The following is a 24,599-nucleotide window of genomic DNA, read 5'->3' as shown; positions in this document are numbered from 1 at the left end:
ATAGATGCAGCTAATTAAAGGAAGAAGAAGAAGCTTCAACTTCTGAGTAAAAAACTACAAATGAACACAGTGATAGTTACAGCATGGTCACACTGTCTAGGTGTGCTCTAACCCTTGAGCTGTAGTGTAGCAAATTTGAGTAAAGTAGCAGTGTCTTCCAAAAAACAATCTATTTTCCCTCCATATCCAAACTAAAGCTGTCAATGTACCTGCCATTAAAGCAGTTAGTCACTTACATGGGGCTGCAGGGTAAAACATTGCTTGATCTGCTCAAGTCCCCCAACTTTTTTCTGTGGCATTTAAATCCTGAGAAGATATAAGTAACCTATCTTTATCAATTTGGCTGATATTTAGCTTTGAACAGCATACTAATTCATAGTAAGGAGCAAAGTGCAAGAAAAAACACTACAAACAGTAGAAATGAAAATAATATGCAGGAAAAGAAAGGCCAGTCATGAAGCAGGTGAGAGCAGCCACCCCACAGTTTCCTAAAGCCCACAGAGATTTGCTCTAGGTGGCCAATCAAGATTTTTGGTTCTTTGGCATATCTCAATTCTTCCTTTCTTCAGGTACTCTGTACTTCTCACCTCCTTCCACCAAGGCAGAAATAGGCTGTAATAAGTACTTCAATCCAAATCCTCTCAGTCCCCAAGTATTAGTTAATTACTATCCAAAATAAAAAGGCTGCTTTAACCTCCAGCTTGCTCAATGACAGTGCCTTCAGTCTAAGGAGCAAGGTACACCCAGGAGGATTCACAGCAATGACAAAAGGTTCAAATGTCGTCATGAGCAGTCAATCTTCGCTTTGTGCTCTGTGAAGCATGGCCAGTGGGCAGCGATTTAATCTCTTGAGTCACCCCTGGTTAAAAGTGCACTTGTTTCCTCTTCTTTTTTTTGCCTTTCAAGGTCTTCCAAGCCAGAAGCAAGGCAGAAGCTCACAGAAATCTTGAGGTAAGAAGCAGTGTCCTTCCAAGGATTCTGACCTTGCTATGGCTCACATAGGAAGCAAATCAGCCCTGCAAAATAGGACTTCTCTGCATTTTCCATGTGGATCAGAATATTCGAAAATAACTGGAAAGCTTGCTCTTTCAGAGCCATGCAGGGCTTAGGCAATTTTTTCCATTAATGTATATTGACACTACTTACCATTTCATTATCTGTTCTCCTTGTAAAATAAGTTGTGTAGCTCTGAATTTGATTTCTACTGTTTATGCTTATTATGGCAGCATGGTTATGTCACAGTGTTTCCAAGAGAAGAGATAATTGTAGAGAAAAATTTATGAGAACGATAGAAACTCCTAGGATGGACAAGCTCTCAGGCTCTGTTTCTTCAGTTCTGGAAATATTTATTATGATTACAGTGCATTAAAGACACAGAATTGTATGAGTATAGGGGAAAATACCCATAAGTACTTTTGTCACCATCTTTAAAAAGCATTTAAAGTCATCACCATTCAACTCAAACTCTTTAAAATGCTGGTTTACGTATTTTAATTGTTGCTGGCAAGGAAAGTTTAGTGCTCATGATTTTTCTGTAAGGCTGCATCCTGACCACAGCTCATATAATCAATTTTCAGGCTCCTCATAATGTTTTCCTGAAGTATCCAAAGAAAAGAAATGCACCTCATACAGAAATGATGTGAAATACAATCTGACATCAAAATGACCTGAGGTACTGTTGTTCCCTAGAAATGAAATAAAATTTAAAGCAACATAAAATACTTAAAGTATAGAAATGTTTCTGTATCTGGCAGGGCAAAGTAGCACAACCATCCCAGGAGCTTTGTTCTCATTTTCATTATCACTACTGTATAGTCCACACTTCAGAAAAAATAGCTCTGTAAATTTTGGTTTTGTAGTTTTTAGCTTTAAACAATTCCAGAAAAATTGCGGGACAAAGTGGGGAATGTTTATTTTTTATTCAGTCTTTTCAGTGGTTATTTTTTTCAGTCCATTATCCTACTGTGGCTACATTATGTTCTTATGCTCAACTTTCCAGATTTGACTACATGTATTTAAAAACAACAGCAGAGGATTTTTTTATTAAAAGCATTAAAAACAACCACTTGAACCATGAGCCATTTTACCCAGCTCTGATACTGAATTTCTTTCCTTTGTCAGCTCTATACATATGTCAGAGATTGAGGATTTTTGTTTTTATGCACAAACTCTGTACAGTAATTGCATCTTCTATGGAACATCAAATCTTTTGGCAAAAAGACCATTGTACTGAAGGAATACTTGGTTATATAACTGGGAGATATAATCCAGAATAAGTGCTTGGCCCATGCAATAGTGACTGATATCTCAACATGTCAGAGTAAATGATGGAATTTAATTGTTAAACTTTTTCAACATGGAAAAAAATCCCACTGACAGTGATTGCTGTTGGTTTGATCTGTATCTTGGCAAACCCCCAGATTTTTAGTCAAGCAAAAACAAGAACAAAAAATTTAGTTTCCCCTGCAAATATTTAAGGATTTTTACTGCTCACAGAATACTGGAAAGTGACAACAAAAAAAAAGAGAGAAAAAGAAAAAAAAGTGAGAGACACCTGCTTCTGTTAGTGTCTCCTGCTTGCAAGTTTGTTACTCACACCATTGGAGGCAGGAGAGAATGAGCACCTGTCCCCAGGCTGAGGAACTTGTATGGCACTGCACAGTCCCTATCTCTGCACAGTGAGAAGGATGGCTGGGGCTGAAAAAAGCCCCATTCTATCTTTTTGAGGAAGAAAGGAAGGCAGCTGCAATAGTTTTAGGAGTGGGTGACAGCTGAAAGTATCTCTTGTGAAGACGCTCTTTGATGAATGTACAGCATACGTGGAGGAAAAATAAGAGTTTGCCAAGTGCAGACATCTTCTATTCTCTTATAGCTAAAGCTGCTTTGATCTCAACCTGACAAGCGATGTGTATATTATACCACTGAAACCACTTTAGTCTTTTCAACTCAATAAACAAATAGCCCAGGGACCTAAATGCGGGATGACCACACTCCAGCACGGTGTGGGTGGAGGGAGGCAGAGATCTCTGAAGGTTGCTCTTGGGGAAAAAGGTTTATTGGGGGTGTAGGAAGGTCCGAGCCTCGTGCTCTCAGGCGTAGCATGTGGCCGGGTTTAAGAGGGTGGGGGAGTGGAGAGACAAAAGGAGGGTTTAGGAGAGGGGAAGCCCCAGGGGGGGAGGGAGAGGTTCTAAGAGGGGAGGAAGTTCTAAGAGAGGGGAGAGGTTCCAAGAGCGGGAAGAGGTTCCAAGTGGCCGCATGGCTTCTCGGAGCCCCCTTTTCAGGGGCTCCTAGGTGGGCTGGGATAAGGCATGGGCCAATAGGGTTACAGATGCTGATGTTTTAGGGGCAGGTACAGAGGTGTGGGATAAGCCACACATCTTCTGGGGGGTGAGATGGAACAGTCCATTTCACTCCAGGATTCATCCAAGGACAGAAGTGACATCCGGCTAGCTGGGAGAACTTTTCTCATCCTAGCTGTATTATTTATGAACAATCATATCTATCTATCATCTGCAACACTCTGAGTTGGATGCACTAGAGCAATACTATCAAGAGTTTCTCAGGAGCTCTAAGCAACAAAGCAGCCTTTACTGGGAAATTTAGAAAATCAGTAAAACTTTGGCAAATGTTTTAATATGGCATTCAATCAACAAAAAAAACTTCTCAAAGCATTGACTTGGCCCATTCAACTTCACAAACTCCGAGCCTGTTCAATTTTACGTTAATCAATATTGGCAAGAGTACAGAAATAGAAGAGGTAGATACAAAAAGAGAGAACAATAAGATACAGAGAAGCACACACTCAGCTACCAACTCCTGGATTTCAGCAATGTCCAGATGGAAATTCCAAGAGGAGGTAGGGTCAAGATGTGTGCTTGCCTTGTGGTCAGCCTTTAATACTCCTTGGTCTTCCTGGGCCTTCCCCCAGGTGGGACTTGGGGTCATTTGGTCACTCAGGAGCTGGGCTGGGGTTCCAGAGGTGGCTGTGGAGCATTGCCTGTGCTGTGCCAGGGACTGGCAGACAGTGCTGGGCTGGGATAGAGGCTCTGGGGGGATTGGGGCAGGGCAGGGCAGGGCTGGGGTTCCAGGGCAGGGCAAGGCTGGACCTGCCCCTTCCTCCCTCACACATGAAATGTTTCCAGCCAACTATCTCCTCCAGTCTTTCACAGCAGTCAACATTGGAGGTGAAATCCCAATATGGCCATTGCTATGGTCAGTTTCCATGGCAACCATCCCCACCCCTGTTGCTATGGTCAGTTCCCATGGCAACCATCCCCAGCCCCTGTTGCTATGGTCAGTCCCTGGGCAGCTCCATGGAGACCCCATGCCAGGGGTGGCTGCCATGGACACCAGCTCAGGCCTGGAGCCAGAATCTGTTTCCATGGCAACCATTGGCACTCCCATCCCCAGGGTCATGGATCCAGAACCACAGAATTGGCTGAGCTGGGAGGGGCCCATCAGGATCCTCGAGTCCAACTGCTGGCCCTGCACAGGACACCCCAACACGGCCAGCCGGGGCCTGGCAGCGCTGTCCAAACTCTGCTGGAGCTCAGAGAGCCCTGGAGCTGGGACCCTTCCCTGGGGAGCCTGGGCAGTGCCCCAGCAGCCTCTGGGCAAAAACCTTTTCCTGAGATCCAACCTCAGCCTGCCCCGACTCAGCTGCAGCCGCTCCCTCCACTCCTGTCCCTGGGCACCAGAGTGAAGAGGTTCCCTCAGCCCCAGCCAGGGACGCGCTCCCAAGGCTGCTGCCATGGCCACCAGGGCTGGCACCAGCTGGGATGCTCGGTTTCCACAGGCCGGGGTTCAGGAATGGCATGTCTCTATTTCCTGCTCCCGCTAAAACCCTACTAGCACTCATTGCCCTCCCACCTTCCATTGAAGGAAAAAAGGGAAAGATCCCTCGCTGGGATAAGAACAATTTACTGGGAACAGCAAAAAGATAAGGAACAAACAGAAACAGAAAAAATATTGACAACAGAAGGGATAAGAAAAACTAGTTACAGGGAAAACTACATCACCATCAATTGCATCTTCCTGGCCACGTATTTCCTCCTGCATGGAAAGGACACCCTTCTCCTCAGGGAAAGAGAGAGAGAGAGTCCCTTTCCAGACGCTGGCAATGACCTGAGGTGGGAGTGAATGTAGTGACAGGGCCATGGCCAGACCCTCATGTCCTTCAATCCCATATCAGGTCATTGGCAGGGGCAGGAAAAGGCACAGGTGTCTTCCCAGCATGGATCACAGGGAACATGGATCACCAGGGCTCTTCCCAACAGGGTCCTCCAATGGGGGATGAAGCTGGAGCAGTGCACAAAGCTCTTCCTGCAGCTGGGGCATTTTCAGGGCCTCCCTTACTGGTGGCTCTGTTGGTGTTTGGTCAAGTGAGATCTCTGGGTGAAGCTCTTCCCACACTGGGGACACTCGTAGGGCCTCTCCCCAGTGTGGATGCGCTGGTGGCTGACAAGGTTGCACTTGTGCTTGAAGCCCTTGCCAGAGTTGGGGCAGAGGAAATGCCTCTCCTCCATGTGAATCTGCTCATGCAGGAGGAGATTTGAGCTGCTTTGAAATATCTTCCCACAAGTGGGGCACATGTAGGGCCTCTCCCCGGTGTGGATGCGCTGGTGCCTGATGAGGTGGGAGTTGTGCTTGAAGCCCTTCCTGCAGTCAGGGCAGCCGAAGGGCCTCTCCTCTGTGTTAATCCGATGGTGTACAAGGAGATTGGAGCTGGTCTGAAAACTCTTATGACACTTGGGACACTTGTAGGGCCTCTCCCCAGTGTGGATGCGTTGGTGGATGATCAGGTGGGAGCTCCAGCTGAAGCCCTTCCCACATTCCCCACACTTGTAGGGCCTCTCCCCAGTGTGGATGTGTAAGTACCTGACAAGGTGGGAGTTGCAGCTGAATCCCTTCCCACACTCCCCACACTCGTAGGCCCATTCCACGGTGTGGATCATCAGGTGTCGTTTCAGATTGTTGCTCTGCCTGAAGCTCTTCCCACACTCCAAGCACTTGTAGGGCTTCTCCCCATCAGGAAGCTGCTCAGGGACCACCAGCTCCGAGCTCTGGCTGAAGCTCTGCCCACCTTCCTGGCCCAGAGTGGGTCTTTCCTCCTCAGAGCATCCTGCACTGGGCTTGCAGCCCGTCCTCCTGTAAGATCTCCAGGGATTTTCCTCCCTGTTGGATTCCTGCACTATGGAGTTGCTCAAAATGGCTTCTTCCATGAGGTTCTGCTGCAGGGATTTGTCTTTCCTGGTCTCCATCCGCAGCTCCTTCTCTGGGGTAGGAAGGACAAGGAGAGGATGGGATTTGCCTCCGTGCCAGAGGGAAGGGCAAGGAGATCCCCCCAGTGCACCCCTGGCAGGAGGGCACCGGCAGCGGGGCTGTCCTGCAGCCGGGAGCTGTGCTGGGCTGGGAGATGGAGCAGGAGAGAGGGAGAAAGGGGCACTGACTTCCTCCTCACCTGCCTCGGTGTCCCAGGGCATCTTCCTCTTCCTTGTAACCTTCTCCTCCATCTGGCGAATGTTTGGGTACGGGAAATCTTGTTTTGGGAGGAAAACAAGGGATGAGCACAGTGAGTTTTGTACTGGCTTCAAAGCAAACCAGGGGGAGAGTCTAAGCCATAATAATTGAATAATAAAATTAAAATGAAGACAATGATACAGAAACACTGGCTTAATCTGACAGAGTCAGGATATAAACTGACAACCCGTTGTTCAGGGTGGTGGCAGTAGTCTGATGAAATGGTGGCTGCAGTCCGGCTGGAGTGATGAACGTGATTTTGTCAAAGCGGTGATCCTGTAGAAGGGTCTGGTCTTCCTCTGAAGATCCAGTGGTGGTTATGGAGCTCTTCTCCTCTGGGAATGCAGTAGGCAAGGTGTTCGCAATGTTGCAAATGGTGAGATTATATCCAGGTAGGAATGCTTGGTTCCTCCCCTGGGCGGAGCATCCCACAATGGGATGATGTAATTTTATCAGTCCTGCAGTGACACTCAGTGGCCCATTAAGAGAAGATGGCCCCTGGAGGGCGTTATCAGGGCTGAGCCATGGAAGAGATAAAGAACACTGCCCCACCTGTTGATAACAGTTTATGGAGATGGGGACTGAAAACACTTTTGGTTACATCTGACATTGTAACCTGAAACAGTGAGGCAATCCCAGCACGGGGTGGGGGGTGAACACCACCCCCCTTACCCAAACTGGCTCAGGTGTAAAACCCCCACCCTGGGAAGGCCACGCACACAGGGGACAATGTCACACTTGCCCTGTCCCAGGGGAGATCTCTGTCCCTGTCACTCCTTTGCTCTCTCCCCTTTTCTCTTTCTTTCCATCTCTCTCTTAAGTTTGTTAAAATCACTGAAAGAAAGGGAGCAGATGACACCAGTGAGGCTGACATGGATCATTCATGACCTGGTGAGGAACACAAGGCTACTAAAGTCCTACAAGAAGCCCAGCTCAAGTTATTTTACAAATATCTCCTGAATTCACAGTCTTGGAGAAGAAGCATTATTTTCTTGGTCCCTGTCACCTTTGTGACAGCTACACTGACCTTTAACTTCCTTTTAATAATCTGTATTGGGACAAATTTCTGTGTTTCTTTTTTTGGAACCTGCCAGCATCTGAGCTGGAGCTGTGCTTGAACTGATAAAATTTGGAATTGCCATAGAATTGCTTCTGTTTTTGGTTTATTAATGTTTGGGATTTGTTTGCGTTTCAATCACAAGAGACTTGCGGAAAGAGCAAATCTTCCTCAAGGCATTATCTGTAGGGTTAAGTTTAATATCTGCTGAGTTTGTTTTGTTCAGTGCCCAGAGGATGCTCAAGGGGTCTCTGGTTTTGGTTTGGCCCTAATTTTCTTCTGATTTGTCTTTATCACTTAAAAACACCTGAAAAATGACTAAAAATAGTATTGACCAGAGATGTTAAAAGTCCCACCATTTTAGAGGTATTTGAGGTGGAATTTATCCTTTGGGAACATATTCTGGAGGATCTGTTGGTTCTTGGGGGATATCTGGTAGTATTTTCCATATCTTTGCACTCCAAAAGCCAAGGTGGATTTGTCTCTCACCTCAAAATGACTCAATCCCACTCGAAACCCCAAAATCTTACCCCAAAATAGGTGAATCCCACCTCAAAATGGCTGTTTCCCACCTCAGTCCCATGCCAAAATTACTCAATTCCACAGCCTCCAGGTTGATATGGGGTTGCAAGGAGATCAGGAGAAGTGAGATCCAAATTTGAGGTTGTGGGATCGAGATTGTGCGGGGCTGAGTGGGTGTGATTTATTTTGATAGCAAATGAAACTTCCAGAACTATTGATTTCTGTCCCATTCATTTTCTGTCAGTTCTGGTTTTCTTTTCAGAGTGCCGCCTTCTCAGCTGATTTTGTTTGTGTCCTCCTGCCCCAGACTGAAAAGCAAGATGTGTTCTATTTGCCATCTGTATGGCAGTTGTCCTGTGTTAAGTGGGCAGTTTTTCCTTATCTCTTCCACAATCAATCCTCCCTCAGGGGAGACATCTGCTGATAATGGGCTATTGAATGTCACTGCATGACTGATAAGAACTGTAACATCCCATTGTGAGATGCCCCGCCCAGAGGGAGGAGCCAAGCATTCCTACCTGCATCTAGTCTTGAGATTCTGGCCCACCAACACAGCTTTTTCTGGGCTGGATTTCTCAGAGGAACAGCTGCCTCTTCCACTGCCTCTTCAGAAGAAGACTCCCTTTTCTACAGGATCACTTCTCCAACAGAACCACACCTGACACTCCTGGAGGGCTGCAGCTACAATTCCAATTGGACTGCAGCCAACACCCTGTCCAACAGAGTGTCAGGTTGTATTCTGACCCTGTCAGTGTTGTTTTAGTTCACTTCATTGTTTCTTTTTTTTTTTTTCCCTAGTAAAAAACTGTTATTCCTGCTTCCATATTTTTACCTGACAGCCGCCCTTAATTTCAAATTTATAACAATTCTTAAAGAAAGAGTCTTCATTTTTCCATTTCAGGGGAGGCCCATGCCTTTCTTAGCAGACACCTGTGTTTCCAAACCAAAACACCTCCTTTCTCTCCTGCCTTCCATTGCCTGCTCTGTTTCTCTCTCATTGCCTCCCTTGACCCAGGGCAGCCCCCACCAATGGCCCTGCCATGATTTAATTCCCAATCCACAAGCTACAACAACCATGGGTGAAGTTATGATGGCTGGCAGTGAAATGTCACTTTAAGATCTTGCTCCACTTGGCTTTTGGCTCTTCCATATGAGCTTTGCCTTCAAGGGCAGGAACATCTTTTCCTGGCTGGGAACTGGAATTCCAGCCCCTGGGAGGGTGTGCCATGGATCCCAGAGGGGCATTCCCGAGGCTCCCAGGGTGCTGCTCCTGCCGTGCCTCCCAAGGAGCTGTGCAGGGCAGGGGACAAGGTGCAGCAGCTGTGTTGGTTCTGCAGTGTCACAACAACCCCTGGTTCCAGGAGTTTCTGCACTGCCAACAGCGGTTCCTGGGTTCCATGATGCCCTGTTGTGTCCCTATTGATATTTGGTGTCATGAAGTTCTTCAGTGCCACAATGGCCACCTCGCTCCATGAGCTTCCACAGTGTCCAAATGGCCTCCTTGGATGGGCAGTGTCACCATGGGCCATTGGCTCCATGCAGCCCCGCTGGGTCACCATGGACTCCTTGGTTCCATGAGATTCTGGGGGTGTCCCTGTGGTCTCCTTGGATCCACAGTGTCACAATGTACCGCTGGATCCACATGGCCCTGCTGTGTCACCATGGCCCCTTGGTTCCATGGGACCCCAGGGTCACAATTGACTCCTTGCTTCCATGACACCCACTCAGTGCCAAAATGGCCCTTTCATTCCATCGGTGACAGAAAAGATTTATAGAAACATTGAGCAAATAGTGCTTAACATATCTGGGAAAATCTGTTTGCATTCCAAAGAGAGGTTAAAGGTGAGGATGGCACCAGCAGCTTCCATCTGCATCAGAGATTCAGGGAAAGGTCAGGAACAGACAATTCAGCTAGGAGACTCAGAGAATGCTTCCAGAGATCATTTCTGGTCACACTGTCTCTTGTAGAAAGGTGACACCATTCCAGGCAGCCTGTACTGAGCAGGTGGTTCCTGAGTGGGGTTTGTTGTTTAGGAAACCTGCTCAGGCTTTTCCATTCTTTCCTTCCCCAGAGAAAAACTTCTCCTGGGCCTGTGTGCAGGCAGAGCCCTGAGGAGAGCAGGTGGGACACGGTGCAATGGGCTGGGACATGGAGCTGCAGAGCTCAGGGACAAGGTTCTGCTGCAGGGCACAGGGATGTCAGTGCCAGGTGGGCGATCCCAGACATGGTGAGGCTGGGGGTGAGGAGCAGCTTGTTCAAACAGGGTCAGTCCTCAAGGGGCTCATCCTTCTGCAAGCCCAGACCTCCTAAGGAGAACTTCAGCATCAAGATCACCTGGGGAATGCTTCTATAAGCTCTTCTCTGAACTGGAAAACAAAAAAATATTGCCTTTATAAAAGAAAAAAATTCAGGAGGTGCACTTGGAAATCTTCCTCCTTACAAAAACTCCAAACTGGCTCCAATCAGCTGCACAAGCCCTGGGGATTTGCAGACCATTGAATGAAGACAAATCTCCCCTGAGGGCTTTCTGTATTTTAATGATCCCTATGGTGGATTTGGGGCTGAGCCCAGGATCCTCAGTCAATGAGAGAAGGCTGAAGAAGCTGCTCAAGGAGTCATAAGCAAAACTCCAAGTCCCTTGGAGCATCACTGGGCCCCACTGAAGACAGGGACTGCCAAAGGCTACCAGGGACTGGAGAGAGCAGATCCTTGAGGCCAGGATTGCAGGGAGCCCAAGGCTCAGAGCAGGGAACTGCAATGCTGAGCAAGGCCTGGGCTGGCTGGGGGAAGCAGAAAGGCCAAGCCCTGAGCCCAGCCTGGCACAGCAGGGCCTGTCCCTCACGGGTGGCTCGGGGCTGTTTGTGTGGCAGGGGGATGTGAGGGGCAGCAAGGACAAATGCCATAAACCTGCAACCCCTGCCATCCTCCTTAGGGAGGGGCAAGGGAGAACCAAAGTGCAGCCCCACCAAGGAAAGTTCCTTCTGTGGGGCTTCCAGAGGTGCTGCCTGAGCCTAGGGACAAAGGCCTGGGTGTCTCTGTCCCTGCCCAGCCCTGCCCAGCCCTGCCCATCTGTCCTGGGGCTGTGCCCCCTGTGCGCGCTGCTCCTCTGCCCTGGCCGGCTGCACTCGCCCATCTCGCTGTGCCCCAGCATTTCTCACCCAGCGTTTCTGTGCCCTCCCTGGGCTCCCTGCACTCAGCGCTGCCGGCTCCTGGCACACAGAGCCAGGCCAGGAGCCCACCCTGCCAAGGGCCTTTGGAGCTGGGTGTTGGCTGTGATGGCTTCTGAGCTCAGCAGCTGCTCCTGGGATGGCTCCATGGAGACCCGGCACAGCAAAGCTGCTGTGCATTGTCCTGCTGAGGGTCACACACCGGCGGGGCACATTCCCTGGCTGCAGGATTCGTGCCCGACCCAAGCACTGCTCTTATGGCTCCAGCACTGCTTTCCAGCAGGCACAGGGGAAGGCAAACTGTGTGTAGCTCATGGTATGTTAGAGTGTCTAAAACTTGCTAAGTCACCAGTCTTAGAGGTGACACGCATTTGGAATTTATGAGATGGAGAACAAGATGGAAAAGGGGAGCATAGAAATAAATAGGGGAAAACATTTCAGATTGTTTCTTTTCATTTTCATTTCACTTCTGGAAAGCTGTTTTAGTTTTTCAGGAATCTTCTCCACAGTCCTCTTTGCTCTTCTCAAGAACCCTTCCTGGAAAATGAGGTCGAGCTCCTGTCACAGGATGTGCCACCAACTACAGCTTCTCTTGGCTTTCCACACCCTGTGTGCTGCAGGATTCTTGCAGCAGAGCAGGACAAAGGTTTGGAGAAGTTGACAGCTTGTCCTTTCTTTAACTGGTGGACTGGGGAGTTGTGCTGGGGGTAAGGTTTTCATTGTTACTGTTCAAGGCTAAGAAAACAGGAGGTGTTACCATGAATTGTTAGGAATTACAAACCTGGCTGAATTCAGAGAAATAATCTCCAGAGCGTACAGCCCAAAGTGGAGACTTGTGTAATAATAATAATTCCAGCCTGTCAGTGGACATCTTGAAAATGATCCGGAATGTGAAAATGCTCTGATAGAGGGAGTTTCAGTGTAGATGATTCCACATCTGGTGCATTGATGCATAAATCAAGAGTACAATCAGTTCCTGACAAGCACTAGAACAAGCTGGACCTCTCAGAGTAGCCGACTGAAAGAATCTGAAAAGGAGAAATGCAGGCAATGACTTGGTGAACCTTCCCTGGAAGAAAGGTGTTTTTCTTCTAATAATTACTAGTCCATTCCCATGGCTTTTGGCTTTATTAACAAGCACATTTCCATCCCAGATTCACCATGAAATGAGAAGCCTGAGCTTGTGGAAGTGCCTGAAAGATGCCCAGTTCCTCTGCAGGGACGCTCAGACTGGAGCAGGAGCCGGAGCCCTCTCTGGGGAAGCCTCCTCTGAGCTGGAATTTGTGCCGTGCTGGGAGAGGAGGAAGAGGGGAGAAGGCTGGCGCTGTGTGGCAGGAGCAGGAGGTTTGGGCCGCAGGACATTCCGTCTGCGCCGCTGCCCCGCAATGGGCGGCCGTGCCCGGGGCTCTGGGCCTGGCCCCGCGTGCGCTGAGCTCCCTGGGCTGGGCTCAGGCTCCCGCTGGGACTGGGCACAGGCTGGGCTCTCACTGTGCTCCCCAGCAGGGAAAACACCTCTGGGCATTGACATTTCCTGCTGCTGGGAAGAATCAATGAAGTGAGTCAAGAAGTTCTGGTTTCCGTCTTTCCTGGTGGATTTTTAAATTTAATTGCACACTTCAGATGCAATTTCTGTGATGGTCTCTGTCAGTTGGTTCTATTTAATCAGCACCAGCAACAGGGCTGTGTTTGAGCATTGCAAATGTGGCCTTTGTAGCCTTTCATTCCCCTCACCTTAGTGCTCAGGAACTGGTGGGCATTCCAGTATCTGCTGATCTTTATGCCTGCAACAAAAATACTGACTTTGCTGTCATGAAAGCACTGTGGGTAGCACCAACAGAAAGAGGCACTTACAGTTTTATGGATAAAAGTCAAGTGGCAAGCACAAGAGGGCCAAGAGCATCTGCAATTCCCAAGGCGAAGGCAGCAGCAGCCTCCTGCTGTCAGCTCAGGGTGAGTAAAACAGCGCTGAAAACAGCGCTGGAACCCGATCCTTCCTTCCCCTGGGGGCTGGCTCGGGGCAGCACAGGCGGGCCCTGAGGAGCCAGGGCTGTGTGCGGGTGCTTGTTGCTCTGCTCCAGAGTCCATCTGGAAAAGCCCTCGGCAGCCGAGGCAGGAGCAGGCGGGAAGGGGCCGGCGCTGCTGCTGCTCCTGCCGGGAGCCCCGGCCGGGCCGGGCCGGCGCCCGCTGCGCTGCGGCTGCTGCTGCTGCCAGAGCCGGGCGGGGTCGGGACAGGGACGGACACGGCACAGCAAAGGCCGGGGCTGCAGGGCTGCTGGTGCTCGGCCAGCGCCGGCACAGAGCTTCAGCCCGCAGCCAGCCCAGAGCGAAAGGCTGGGAAAGGCTCCATTCCAGCCTTCCTTTGCTCGGCACTGGGAAGGGACTGAAATTAAAGGAGAACAGCAGGGCCTGACCCCTTCTCCTTTGGGAGGAGCCCCGCGGCTGGGGCTGTGAGGGGCCATGAGGGGCTGTGAGGGGCTGTGAGGGGCTGTGAGGGGCTGTGAGGGGCTGTGAGGGGCTGTGGGGGGCTGTGAGGGGCCATGAGGGGCTGTGAGGGGCTGTGAGGGGCCGTGAGGGGCTGTGAGGGGCCAGGCACCTCATGGAACCAAGGGTCCATTGTGACACTGCAGAACCAAGGAGATCATTGTGACACTACACAACCTCATGGAATCAGGGTGCCCATGTTACGCTACTGAACCTCACAGAAGCAAGGGTCCCTTGTGACACTGGAACAAAGGAGACTGCTGTTGGCAGTACGAAAGCTTGTGGAACCAAAAGTCCATTGCTACACTGTGGGGCCTCATGGAACCATGGAGACCATTATGACACTTCCGGACCCACTGGAGCCAAGGGCCATTGTGACACTGCAGGGCCTTGTATAACCAAGGGGTCATTGTAGCATGGCATGGCCTCATGGAATCAAGGGGATCACAGTTACACTGTGGGACTCCATAAGTGGCTGTGGGTGTCCATGAGACCACGGGGCCATTCTGACTGTGGAACCAATGACATCATTGTTACACCACAGGACATCATGGTACCAAGGAGGCCATTGTGAACCAGTGGGGGAACCTGCTGAGACTATGGTGACACTTCAAGGGCCACTGCAGAACCAATGAGACCATTGGCAGGGTCCCTGGAACCAATGAGACCATTGTGACATGGCCCAGCCTCATGGGAGCAAGGGGCCCTTGTGACACTGTGGGGCCTTGTAGAACTGAGGGGCCATGGTGACCCTGTGTGGCACCATGGAACCCAGGAGAGCTCTGTGACACTGCAGGACTCCGTGGCACTGAGGACTCGTGTAACAGTGAGGAGCCCAATGGAACCAAGGATCCATTCCGTACTGCAGGGCTTCAGGGAACCAAGGTGCCAGTGTGACACTGCGGAACCAAAAGAGACCATTGTGACACTGTGGGGCTCCATGGAACCAATGAGACCATTCTGACACTCCGAGTCCCCATGGAACCCAGGGGCCATTGTGACACCACAGGGCCTCACAGAACCAAGGCAACCACTGTGACACTGCCAGGTCTCATGGATCAAGCGGACATTGTGACATTGCGGGTCCCCATGGAAGCAAGGGGCCACTGTAACACATCCAGGCCTGGTGGAACCAAGGGGCCATTGTGATCCTGGGGAACCCAACAGAACCAAGGGACCATTTTGAGACTCCGTGACCTCATGGAACCAATGGGCATTGCCCCATGGAAACAAGGAAACCATTTTGACACTGCAAGGCCTCATGGAAGCAAGGGGCCATTGTGCCACTGTGGAGCCAAGGACACCATTGTGATATCACTGGGCCTCATGGGAACAAAGATCTACAAAGCTCTGTTGTGATCCTACAGGGCCTCAAGGAACCAAGGAGCAATTGTGATGCTGCAGGGCACCAAGAATACAAGAGCATGGAACAGGTCTGGCTGGCTGAGCCTCCTGGGGGCCACCTGACTGGTCCAGGTGACCTTTGCATGTTGAGGGTTGTTTCTCATCAGCTCCTGAAACCCTGGAGTTCCATGCTTTCCTTCCTGTGGGAAAGAATTGTCCTTCTCTCCAGGGGTTCATGGCCAAAATTGGGATGACTCCTCCAAATTTGATTATATCCAAGGATTATTCCCATATGAAACTTGCCAGGGCTCACATCTCTGGCTGACCATGACCTCTTGGGAGCCACCTCTCATCTGCCTTCAAAATACTGGGGACTGTGCTTTCCTTGCCATGTAGAAAAAAACATCATTTACATCCTGGCACCCATGGCCAAGATTGAGAATCTGCCTCCAAAATTCCTTATATGCAAGGATTGCTCCCAGACAAAACCTGCCAGGACTGTCCAGGTTCCCTTGGGCCAGCTCTCATCTGCCTTTGAAACACTGGAGCTCTGTACTCTCCTTCCTATGGAAAAGAACTGTCCTTCTCATCCAGATGTCCATAAACAAAAGTGGGGTTTGGCCTCCCAAATTCTGTCTGCCCTAGGATTCTTCCCTGATCTGGCTGGCAGGTCTGGCTGCCTTGCCCTCCTTGGGCTGCCTCTAATCAGCCTTTGAAGCACTGGGACTCCACCCTTTCCTTCCCATGAGAGCTGTCATTCAAGCCCAGGAACCCACAGCTGAAATGGAATTCCACCCCCGAAACTCCCCATCTATCCAAAGGCTGCTTGCAGACAGAAGCTGCAGGTACAGACAGGTCAGACTTGTCTTGGCTTCTGGTGGCAGCTTCTCATCTGCCTTCAAAGCCCTGGGGCTCTGTGGTTTCCTTCCTGTGGAAAAGAAATCTCCCTCTTGTCTGGGTGCTCATGGCCTTGGGCACTTGACAACTCTATATGGACACAGGATCTCTGTGCTCAGTGGGGTGGAGACTGAGGAGAGCAGAGGAGAGCCCTGGGAGGGACTGAAGGGTGATTTCAGAGATGGTGGAGCCTTCTGACATAGAAGACAGCAGCCAGAAAAAGAAAGAATTAATGCCAAGGGCAGCTGGGGAAGTCCAGACTGGACACAAGAGGAGAGGAATTTCCCTCCCAGGGAACGGCTGTGGCGCAGCACGTCCCCAGCAGGAGCCTGGAGCAGCCCAAGGCTTTGTGTGGCCAGGCAGGGGCAGCAGGAGGCAGAGCTGCCAGCAAAGGAAGGGCCAGCGAGGTGGGGCAGCCAGGGGTGACGACAGCCTGCAGGGACAGAGGCGCAGGGCAGGGACACCGTGGGACAGCCTGGGCTGCAGAGGGCTCAGGGATGTGCAGCAGCTGCAAGGCCCTGACAGAGCCAACCTGTGCAGCCCTTTGGCCATGGCTGCTGGCCCTGGGCCTGAGGCCACGAGGGGACAAGTGACCCTTGCAGCCCTGGGGCCTCAGTGCCTCCTTGTCCCTGCTCAGCAGCCTGGCAGGGGCCGCCCCATGGTCCTGCCCTTGGCACTGCACATCCCCACGTGCCAGTGCCCATCCCGGGAAGAGCCCTGAGCAATGAGGGAGGGACAGGATCTGCCTTGCCAGGGGCTGGGGCTCAGGCCTGGGCCCTTTGCATTCCTGAAACACATCCAGGTTTGCTCAGCACCAGAGCCACCTTCCCCTTGTTTGTCCCTTGCTGTCATCTCTGCTCCAGCATTATGCTCTACTTGGGGACACTTTCTCAGTCGTTTCCCTCAGTGGGACCCATTAAAAGTCCAAGAAACTTCAGTGTTTCAATCACACTTTGAGTTCTTGAGAAGTTTTTTGAGCACACTCTCTGGGAATGAGACTAATGAAAACAACAGCAGCCCCTGAGACGGTCATTAAAGTCCTTGTGCTGTGTCTGTGCAGCTGAGCTGGGCCGGGCTCCTGGCACAGAGGGTGATCCTGGTAACCAAGCAGAGCTTCAAAAGCACATTTCTCTTGCTGAGCAGCTCTTCTTCCAGCCCAGCAGGGCTGGGGCACTGCCTGCAGCCAGCCCGAGCACAGCACAGAGGCACAGAGAGCTTCAATCAGTCAGGGCTGGGAAGGGGCTGAGAAGTGCCTGGGGCAGAATCACTGCCAGCCCTTGGCACAGGAACCTCTGGCTGCAGGACAAGGCAGCTGCAGCTCCTGGAGTGATCTCCTAAAGCTGGAACATCCCAATGCCCACAGATCCTGTGAGTACTGAGTATTTCTGGTGCAGGGGAGGTGAAATGCTCATGAAGCTCTGACATACTGAGGGCTTCTGATTAGTCATATAATATTTCCAAGACAAGGATTTTGATAAAAATGTGGAAATTTCCTAAGAATTTGTAGTCAGCTGTCTACTATTGAAGAGTGGCAGGGAAAGAAGGGTAAATATTAAAGGTTGATTATGAATATTGACAAGTGCATGAGACGTCTGAACTGTTACTTTTAGTGATCAGTAGGTTCACAGGAGATCCCTAATGTGCTTTCAGCCACTCTGCCCATGGACAGCAGCAGCATCACCTTTGCTGGAGCCATCAGGCTCAGTCTGCGCTGTCCTTTCTCCAAGCTGCAAACAGAACCTGCCCCAGCCTGTGCCCTGCAAACAGGCAGGGTTCTGTCAGGCCAAGGAGAGTGCACAGAGATTTGGGGTGTGGGAATGCTGGTAGGGAGAGATCAGGCACAGGGAAACAGCTGCAGGAGGAAAATCTCCCGGAAGCAGAGAGACGATCAGGGAAGGAGAGAAAACAAATCCCAGAAATGCTGAGGCAGGGAGAGTTTAGAGATGTCCAGAGGATCCCCTCCAGTGCAGCCCCTCCCTCTGCACAAGCCCCCTCCCTCCTGTGCCCCAGCCAAGCCTCTGCCCTCAGGGCCGGGGCTCCAAGGTGTGCAGCCCCTCCTGTGCAGGCAGAGCTGCAGCAGAGCCGTGGGGCAGCTCTGCAGCCCCGGGCCCAGTTCCCTCTGCAGAGCACAGGGCTGGGAGCAGCTGCCCGTCACTGGGGGCTCTGGCAGGGGCACAGCTGGCTCAGGGTGACACAGCTGTCCCCAGTGCCCGGCTCTGGGCAATGCTGGCAGTGCAGCCAGGGAAGGAGCTGCACCTCCCTTCATCCAGTGCCATCAGAGGGACACTTGGAAGTGTCCCTGAGATTTCAGTCCAAGCTGGGAGCTTCAATGCAGAGTGCAAAGCTGTCCTAGAGAATCTCTGATTTATGAGATTTATGGGGAAAGGTAGAGGTGTTGTGACACTGAAAATGCTGCTGGGTTGGTGAAATGAGCAAGGTCAGTCCTTGGCTACAAATGTGGAGCGGTGCTGGGGTGGATCCATCTGCTCTTACCTGTACCTGAGGTTTTGTAAGAGAAACATGGGAGTGTGACCATCCTTCATGTGAGAAAAATGAAAGCCAAGAGAAGCTCCAAACAGAATGAATAATCTTATCCTCTCAGTCTCCACTCATTATCTTTCCTCAGAAAACTCACTGTATTCATCAATGAGATGGAGATATGCTGAGGGTTTCTGATATCCAGGAATACCAGGAGAAACATGGAGGCAGCATAAAAAGAAAACCACAAAACTCTCAAATACAGAAGTGTATACATCTGTGTTACAGAGGAGGGTGTATGGGAAATGGCGTTAACTTTAATTACAGGCATCTCCTCTAACTCTTCACTGTCCTTTCTCCATGAACAGGTGCCCATGTGCAGCCACAGCAAATGTCCAACAGCAGCTCCATCAGCCACTTCCTCCTGCTGGCACTGGCAGACACGCGGCAGCTGCAGCTCCTGCACTTCTGCCTCTTCCTGGGCATCTCCCTGGCTGCCCTCCTGGGCAACGGCCTCATCATCAGCGCCGTAGCCTGCGGCCACCACCTGCACACGCCCATGTTCTTCTTCCTGCTCAACCTGGCCCTCAGCGACCTGGGCTCCATCTGCACCACTGTCCCCAAAGCCATGCACAATTCCCTCTGGGACACCAGAAACATCTCCTACACAGGATGTGCTGCCCAGCTCTTTTTTTTTGTGTTTTGCACTACCACAGAGTTTTCTCTCCTGACCATCATGTGCTACGACCGCTACGTGTCCATCTGCAAACCCCTGCACTACGGGACCCTCCTGGGCAGCAGAGCTTGTGCCCACATGGCATCAGCTGCCTGGGCCAGTGCCTTTCTCTATTCACTGCTGCACACAGCCAATACATTTTCCCTGTCCCTGTGCCATGGCAATTCCCTGGGCCAGTTCTTCTGTGAAATCCCACAGATCCTCAAGCTCTCCTGCTCATATTCTAAACTCAGGGAACTTGGGCTTCTTGCTGTTAGTATGTCTTTAGGAGTCGGATGTTTTGTGTTCATTGTTTTCTCCTATGTGCAGATCTTCAGGGCTGTGCTGAGGATCCCCTCTGAGCAGGGACGGCACAAAGCCTTTTCCACCTGCCTCCCTCACCTGGCTGTGCTCTCCCTGTTTATCAGCACTGTAATGTTTGCCTACCTGAAGCCTCCCTCCATGTCCTCCCCATCCCTGGATCTGGCCCTTTCAGTTCTGTACTCGGTGGTGCCTCCAACCCTGAACCCCCTCATCTATAGCTTTAGGAACCAGGAGCTCAAGGCTGCAGTGTGGAGACTGATGACTTTGCCATTTCAGAAACATTAAACTGCTGGACATTTTTTTCAAAGCACGTGTAATAAAAGTTGTTTTGATATTTCTTGTTGGCTTCATTTTGCAGATTCTTATTCTTTGTTTTAGTTTTTTCATCTTGTCCACAATAAATGAAATTTTTTGAGCCATTTCTCATTTTGTTTCTCTCACTCTTCCCTGTGGCCACAGACTGTTTCAATGAGGGGTTGCGCTCTTGGTGGGTTTCAAGATACTAAAGGATCTCCCAGCACAGTTTTCTGCAGAGATGCCCTTTTGTTGCCTTCTCTGGAGCTGCAGCAGAAATATCTGTGTGCAGAGCTGGGGCAGATCAGTGCTGGCACAGCAGCTCTGCTCCTGCTGGCCACACCATTCCTGATCCAGGCCAGGAGCCATTGGCCTTCTTGGCCCCTGGGCACACTGCTGGCTCATGTCCAGCCTGCTGTACATCAGTCCCTGCAGGTCCCTTTCTGCCTGGCTGCTGTCCAGCCCCTCTGTCCCCAGCCTGTAGCGCTGCAGGGGTTGTTGTGGCCAAAGTGCAGGACCCATCACTTGGACTTGTTAAACCTCACCTTGTTGGATTTGGGCCCTGGATCCAGCCTGTGCAGGGCCATGTGCAGAGCCCTCCTACCCTCCAGCAGATCAACACTCAAATCCAGCTTGGTGTCATCTTTGGTTGCATGAGGCCCCTCAGTGTCACAATGTCCCCTTGGTTACACCGGGCCCTGCACTGTCACACTGGTCTCCTTGGTTCCATGGGCCCCAAAATGTGACAATGGACTCCTTGGTTCCATGGGGCTTCACACTGTCCCAATGTTCTCCTTGGTGCTGCAGTTTCACGGTGGCTCCTTGGTTCCATGGGGCCCGAGGTGTTGTGGCGCGGCATGCGCTCCTCTCGCCGCGGCACTCCGAGCCGTGCCGGGCTGGGCGGTGAGGGAAGAGAACGGGCGGCCGCTTCCCCCTGCAAGCTCTGCAGTCTCAGTTCGTGGCGCGCGGGGACAGACGAAGGCGACACGGGACTTGGGGGTGAACAGGATGGTTTTATTCAGCGAGCCCCAAGACCCCCTTGAGAGGGGGGCAAAGGTTTTATACAAGAATTCAGGAGGACGGGTGTAGGAACAGTAACCAATAAGGGAATAGTAGGGGAGGAGTTTAGGGCAGAATTAACCCATCACAATCTTAGCAGAGGAAGCAAGGGAGTGGAATAGTACAAATGGATCAATAGAGTGTTGAGCCTCACTAAATAGACAGGGAATGCTCTGGAAGCTGAGGAGGGGGCTAGGATGAATGACAGGGAAGGTTCCAGGGAAAGGGGCAGGGAAAGGGAGGATTGGCAACTTGGAGATGAGGGGGTTAGGGGAGAGCTAGGGAAGACTGACACTGGGGAGAGGAGGAGATTAGGGATGGGCGGGGGGAAACAGATATTAAACAAATATCAAATTAAAGACACACCACCGCACCGAGGGTGTCACAAAGGCCCCATGATCACATGAGGTCCCACACTGTCACAATGCTCTCTGTGCTTCCACAAGTCCCCTCAGTGTCACAATGGACTCCTTGTTTCCACGAGCCCACACAGTGTCACAACGGCCTTCCAGATTCCCTGAGGCCCCAGAGTGTCACAGTGGCCCCTTGGTTCCACAAGGTCCTGCAGTGTCACAGTGTCCCCTTGGTTCCATGAGGCCCCGCAGTGTCAGAAGGGCCCCTTGGTTCCCCTGGGCCCTGGACTCTCCCAATGCTCTCCTTGGTTTGGCAGTGTCACAGTGGTGAAACCCCTCGGTCACACGAGGCCCCGCAGTGTCACCATGGCCTCTGTGGTTCCACCAGGACCCAGTGTCACGGGGACTCCCTGGTTCCATTTGGCCCCTGAGCACCACAATGGAGCCCTGGTTCTATGGGGCTGCACAGTGTCACCATGGTCCTCTTAGTTCCATGAGGCCCTGCACTGTCACAATGGCCCCAGAGTGTCCCAATTATCATAGAATGACAGAATCAAACAGGCTGGAAAATACCTTTGGGATCATCAAGTCCAGGCAATGTCCTAATACCGCCTTGTCACTCAGACCATACCACTGAGTGCCACTGGAGAGGGACAGTGACTCTGCCACCTCCCCCCTGGCCTGCCCATTCCAATGTCCACTCACCCTTTCTGTGAAGAACTTCTTCCTCTTGTCCAGCCTAAACCTCCCCTGGTGCAGCTGGAGGCTGTGTCTTCTTGTCCTGCCCTCCAGCAGATCCACACTCACACCCAGCTTGGTGTCACCTGCAAATTTGGGGATGGTGGGCTCGATCCCCTCCCCCAGATCATCGGTGAAGATGTTAAACAGGACTGGGCCCAACACAGATCCCTGGGGGACAGCACCAGGGACTGGACACCAGCTGGGTGCAGCACCATCCCCACCCCTCTCTGGGCCCAGCCTCCAGCCAGCTCTTCCATCTCCCAGCCAGGAGGGAACCTGCCCAAGCCATGGGCTGCAGCTTTTCCAGGCAATGCTGTCACAGACAGTGTCCATGGCTTTGCTGAAGTCCAGATGGACACATCCACAGCCTTTCCCACACCCACAGGTGGGTCACTTGGTTATAAAAGGAGATCAGGTTGCTCAGGCAGGACCTGCCCCTCTTAAATCCATGCTGGCTGGCTCTGACCCCTTGGCAATCCTGTGGGTGCCCTGTGGTGACTCTCAAGGTGATCTGTTCCATAACCTTGCTGGGCACCGAGGTCAGGCTGGCAGGCCTGGAGCTCCCCAGATCCTCCTTCCAGCCCTTCTTGGGGATGGGCTCACACTGGCACCTCCAGTGCTCTGGGACCTCCCTGGTGAGCCAGGACTGATGGTAAATGATGGGGAGCAGCTTGGGGAGCTCATCCACCAGCTCCCTCATCCCCCTAGGATGGATCCCATCTGATCCCATACATCTGTGAGCATCTGAGTGGCTCAGCAGGTCAGCAGCTGCTTCCTCCTGGATTACAGGGGCCTGTTCTGCTCCCTGTGCCCATCTACCAGCTCAGGAGAACTCTTGTCCTGAGGACAATCTCTCCATATATTGAAAATTGAGTCAAACAAGGTGTTAAGTACCTCAGCCTTTCCCTTATCTTTAGTTACTCTATTTTCCACTGCATCCAATAAAGAGTAGAGGTTCTCCTTATACCATGTTTTGCTATTAATCATAGACACGTTTGTTATTATTTTTCACAGAAGTGGCCAGGTTAATCTTTAATTGAAATTTCACCTCTTTCCTTTTCTATTTCTGCATGATGTAACAACCTCCTTAAACACTTGCTAAGTTGCCTGACCTTCTGTCCAAAGTTAATGCTCTCTCTGCTTTCCCCTGAGTTCCCACAAAAGCTCCATGGGCAGTCAGGACAGGGATTTTCCTCACCAGCTCATCTTTTGCCACACTGGGACAGGCTGCTCCGTCCTCCTTAAGACTGCTTTCTCAAAATGTGTCCATCGTTCCTGAACCCCTTTGTTTTTAAGGGCTCTTTCCCTTAAAAAAAATCAGAACCTAATTTTGTACTCCCCAAACTTGCATCCTAAATAGGCCAAAGTCTGCCCTTCCTCTTTCCAGTGTGGAGGTTTTGTTGCTGCCCCTCCTTCTTTCACAGATCATTGAAAACTTGATTATTTCCTGGTCACTGTGCCCCAGGCAGCCTTCGAACCCCACATCTGCCACCAGCCCTTCTCTGTTTCTGAACAGCAGGAGACAAAGCTATCCTTGGGAGTGGAGTGTTACCAAAAATTCGGTAAAACAGAAAACTGCTTAACACCAGTGCAGCATTATAAGCAGCATTCTTTATTCAGGGGGATGCACGGGGGATAGCTCCTCCCAAAGCTGAGCATGCTGAGTACAGGAAAGTTTCTGTTCATATTCTGTATTTTGCACACATATTCATGTATTGTGCTGGACTAAACACACATGTGATAATCATTTCCCCAAAATCATTAACATATTTTCCCTCCCCTTTACCTATGTGTTCTTCTGTCCTGGGTGTCTCTCTGGTGGTTTTTGGTGGTCGGGGGCCCCAATGTTCCTGTGGGCCTGGCTGAGCTGGCAGGACACAGAGGCTGGTGAACTTCCAGTTCCCCTTGTCCCACAGTGGGCATTGTGGGGTCTCCATAGACCTGGGGTTTTGGAGAACAAGCTCCAGGTGTCGGCTCACTTGGTGGAGACAATTTATCATCTGGTTACATGAGGTCAAAGAGTGGGCTATGACATCCCATGAGTGGTTAATGTGATGTCATCAAGAAGTTATGACATCATAGGCCGGCTCTGTGACATCCCAGAGCAGGCTTAGAGATCACAGGACAGAGCTCTGAAATTGCAGAGCAGACTGTGACATCACAGAGTTGGCTGTGACATCAGAGACAAGCTGTGTGACATTACAGAATGGGCTGTGATATCTCAGAGAGGCTGTGTGATATCCCAGGTGGGCTCTGTGAGGTCACCGGGTTGGTCACTCAGCCCCAGCTCCCCCTCACAGTTTCTCCCAACAGGTCCAATGCTGTTCATGCCCAGCGGGGTCCCTGTCCCCTGGTATCCCCCCGGTCCCCCTGGAGCCACAGCCTCCACCAAAGGATGTTCCACAGGATCCACCCCAGAGCCTGACATGGGGACAAGGGGCCAGGGCTGTGTGACCAGGACATCAAGGACGTGGATTATCCAGGTCCCTGTGGCCTGGGTTGGGTTCCCCAGGGCAGGAAAGATGTCTGGCAGCTGGAGCAGGGTTAGGGAAGGGCCTCCAAGGTGGGGCTGGAGCCCTTGGGCTGTGAGAAGAGGCTGAGGGAGCTGGGCTTGTCCAGCCTGGAGCAGGAAAGGCTGAGGGGCTCC

At 51.2% G+C, this 24,599-nt stretch overlaps 1 protein-coding gene across 1 annotated transcript; it reads left to right on the top strand.

The window, feature by feature from the left end:
• Positions 1-18,857: 18,857 nt before the first annotated feature.
• LOC144246433 (olfactory receptor 14J1-like) lies at positions 18,858-20,131 on the top strand. The gene has a single exon (XM_077783826.2). The coding sequence runs from the start codon at positions 18,858-18,860 to the stop codon at positions 19,788-19,790; it is 933 nt and encodes a 310-aa protein (XP_077639952.1). The 3' UTR covers positions 19,791-20,131.
• The last annotated feature ends 4,468 nt before the right edge of the window (positions 20,132-24,599 follow it).

Source organism: Lonchura striata, chromosome 5 (genome assembly GCF_050655825.1).
Source record: "Lonchura striata isolate lonStrDom1 chromosome 5, ASM5065582v1, whole genome shotgun sequence".
NCBI classification, from domain to species: domain Eukaryota; kingdom Metazoa; phylum Chordata; class Aves; order Passeriformes; family Estrildidae; genus Lonchura; species Lonchura striata.
This window is presented reverse-complemented; position numbering and strand designations above follow the sequence as displayed.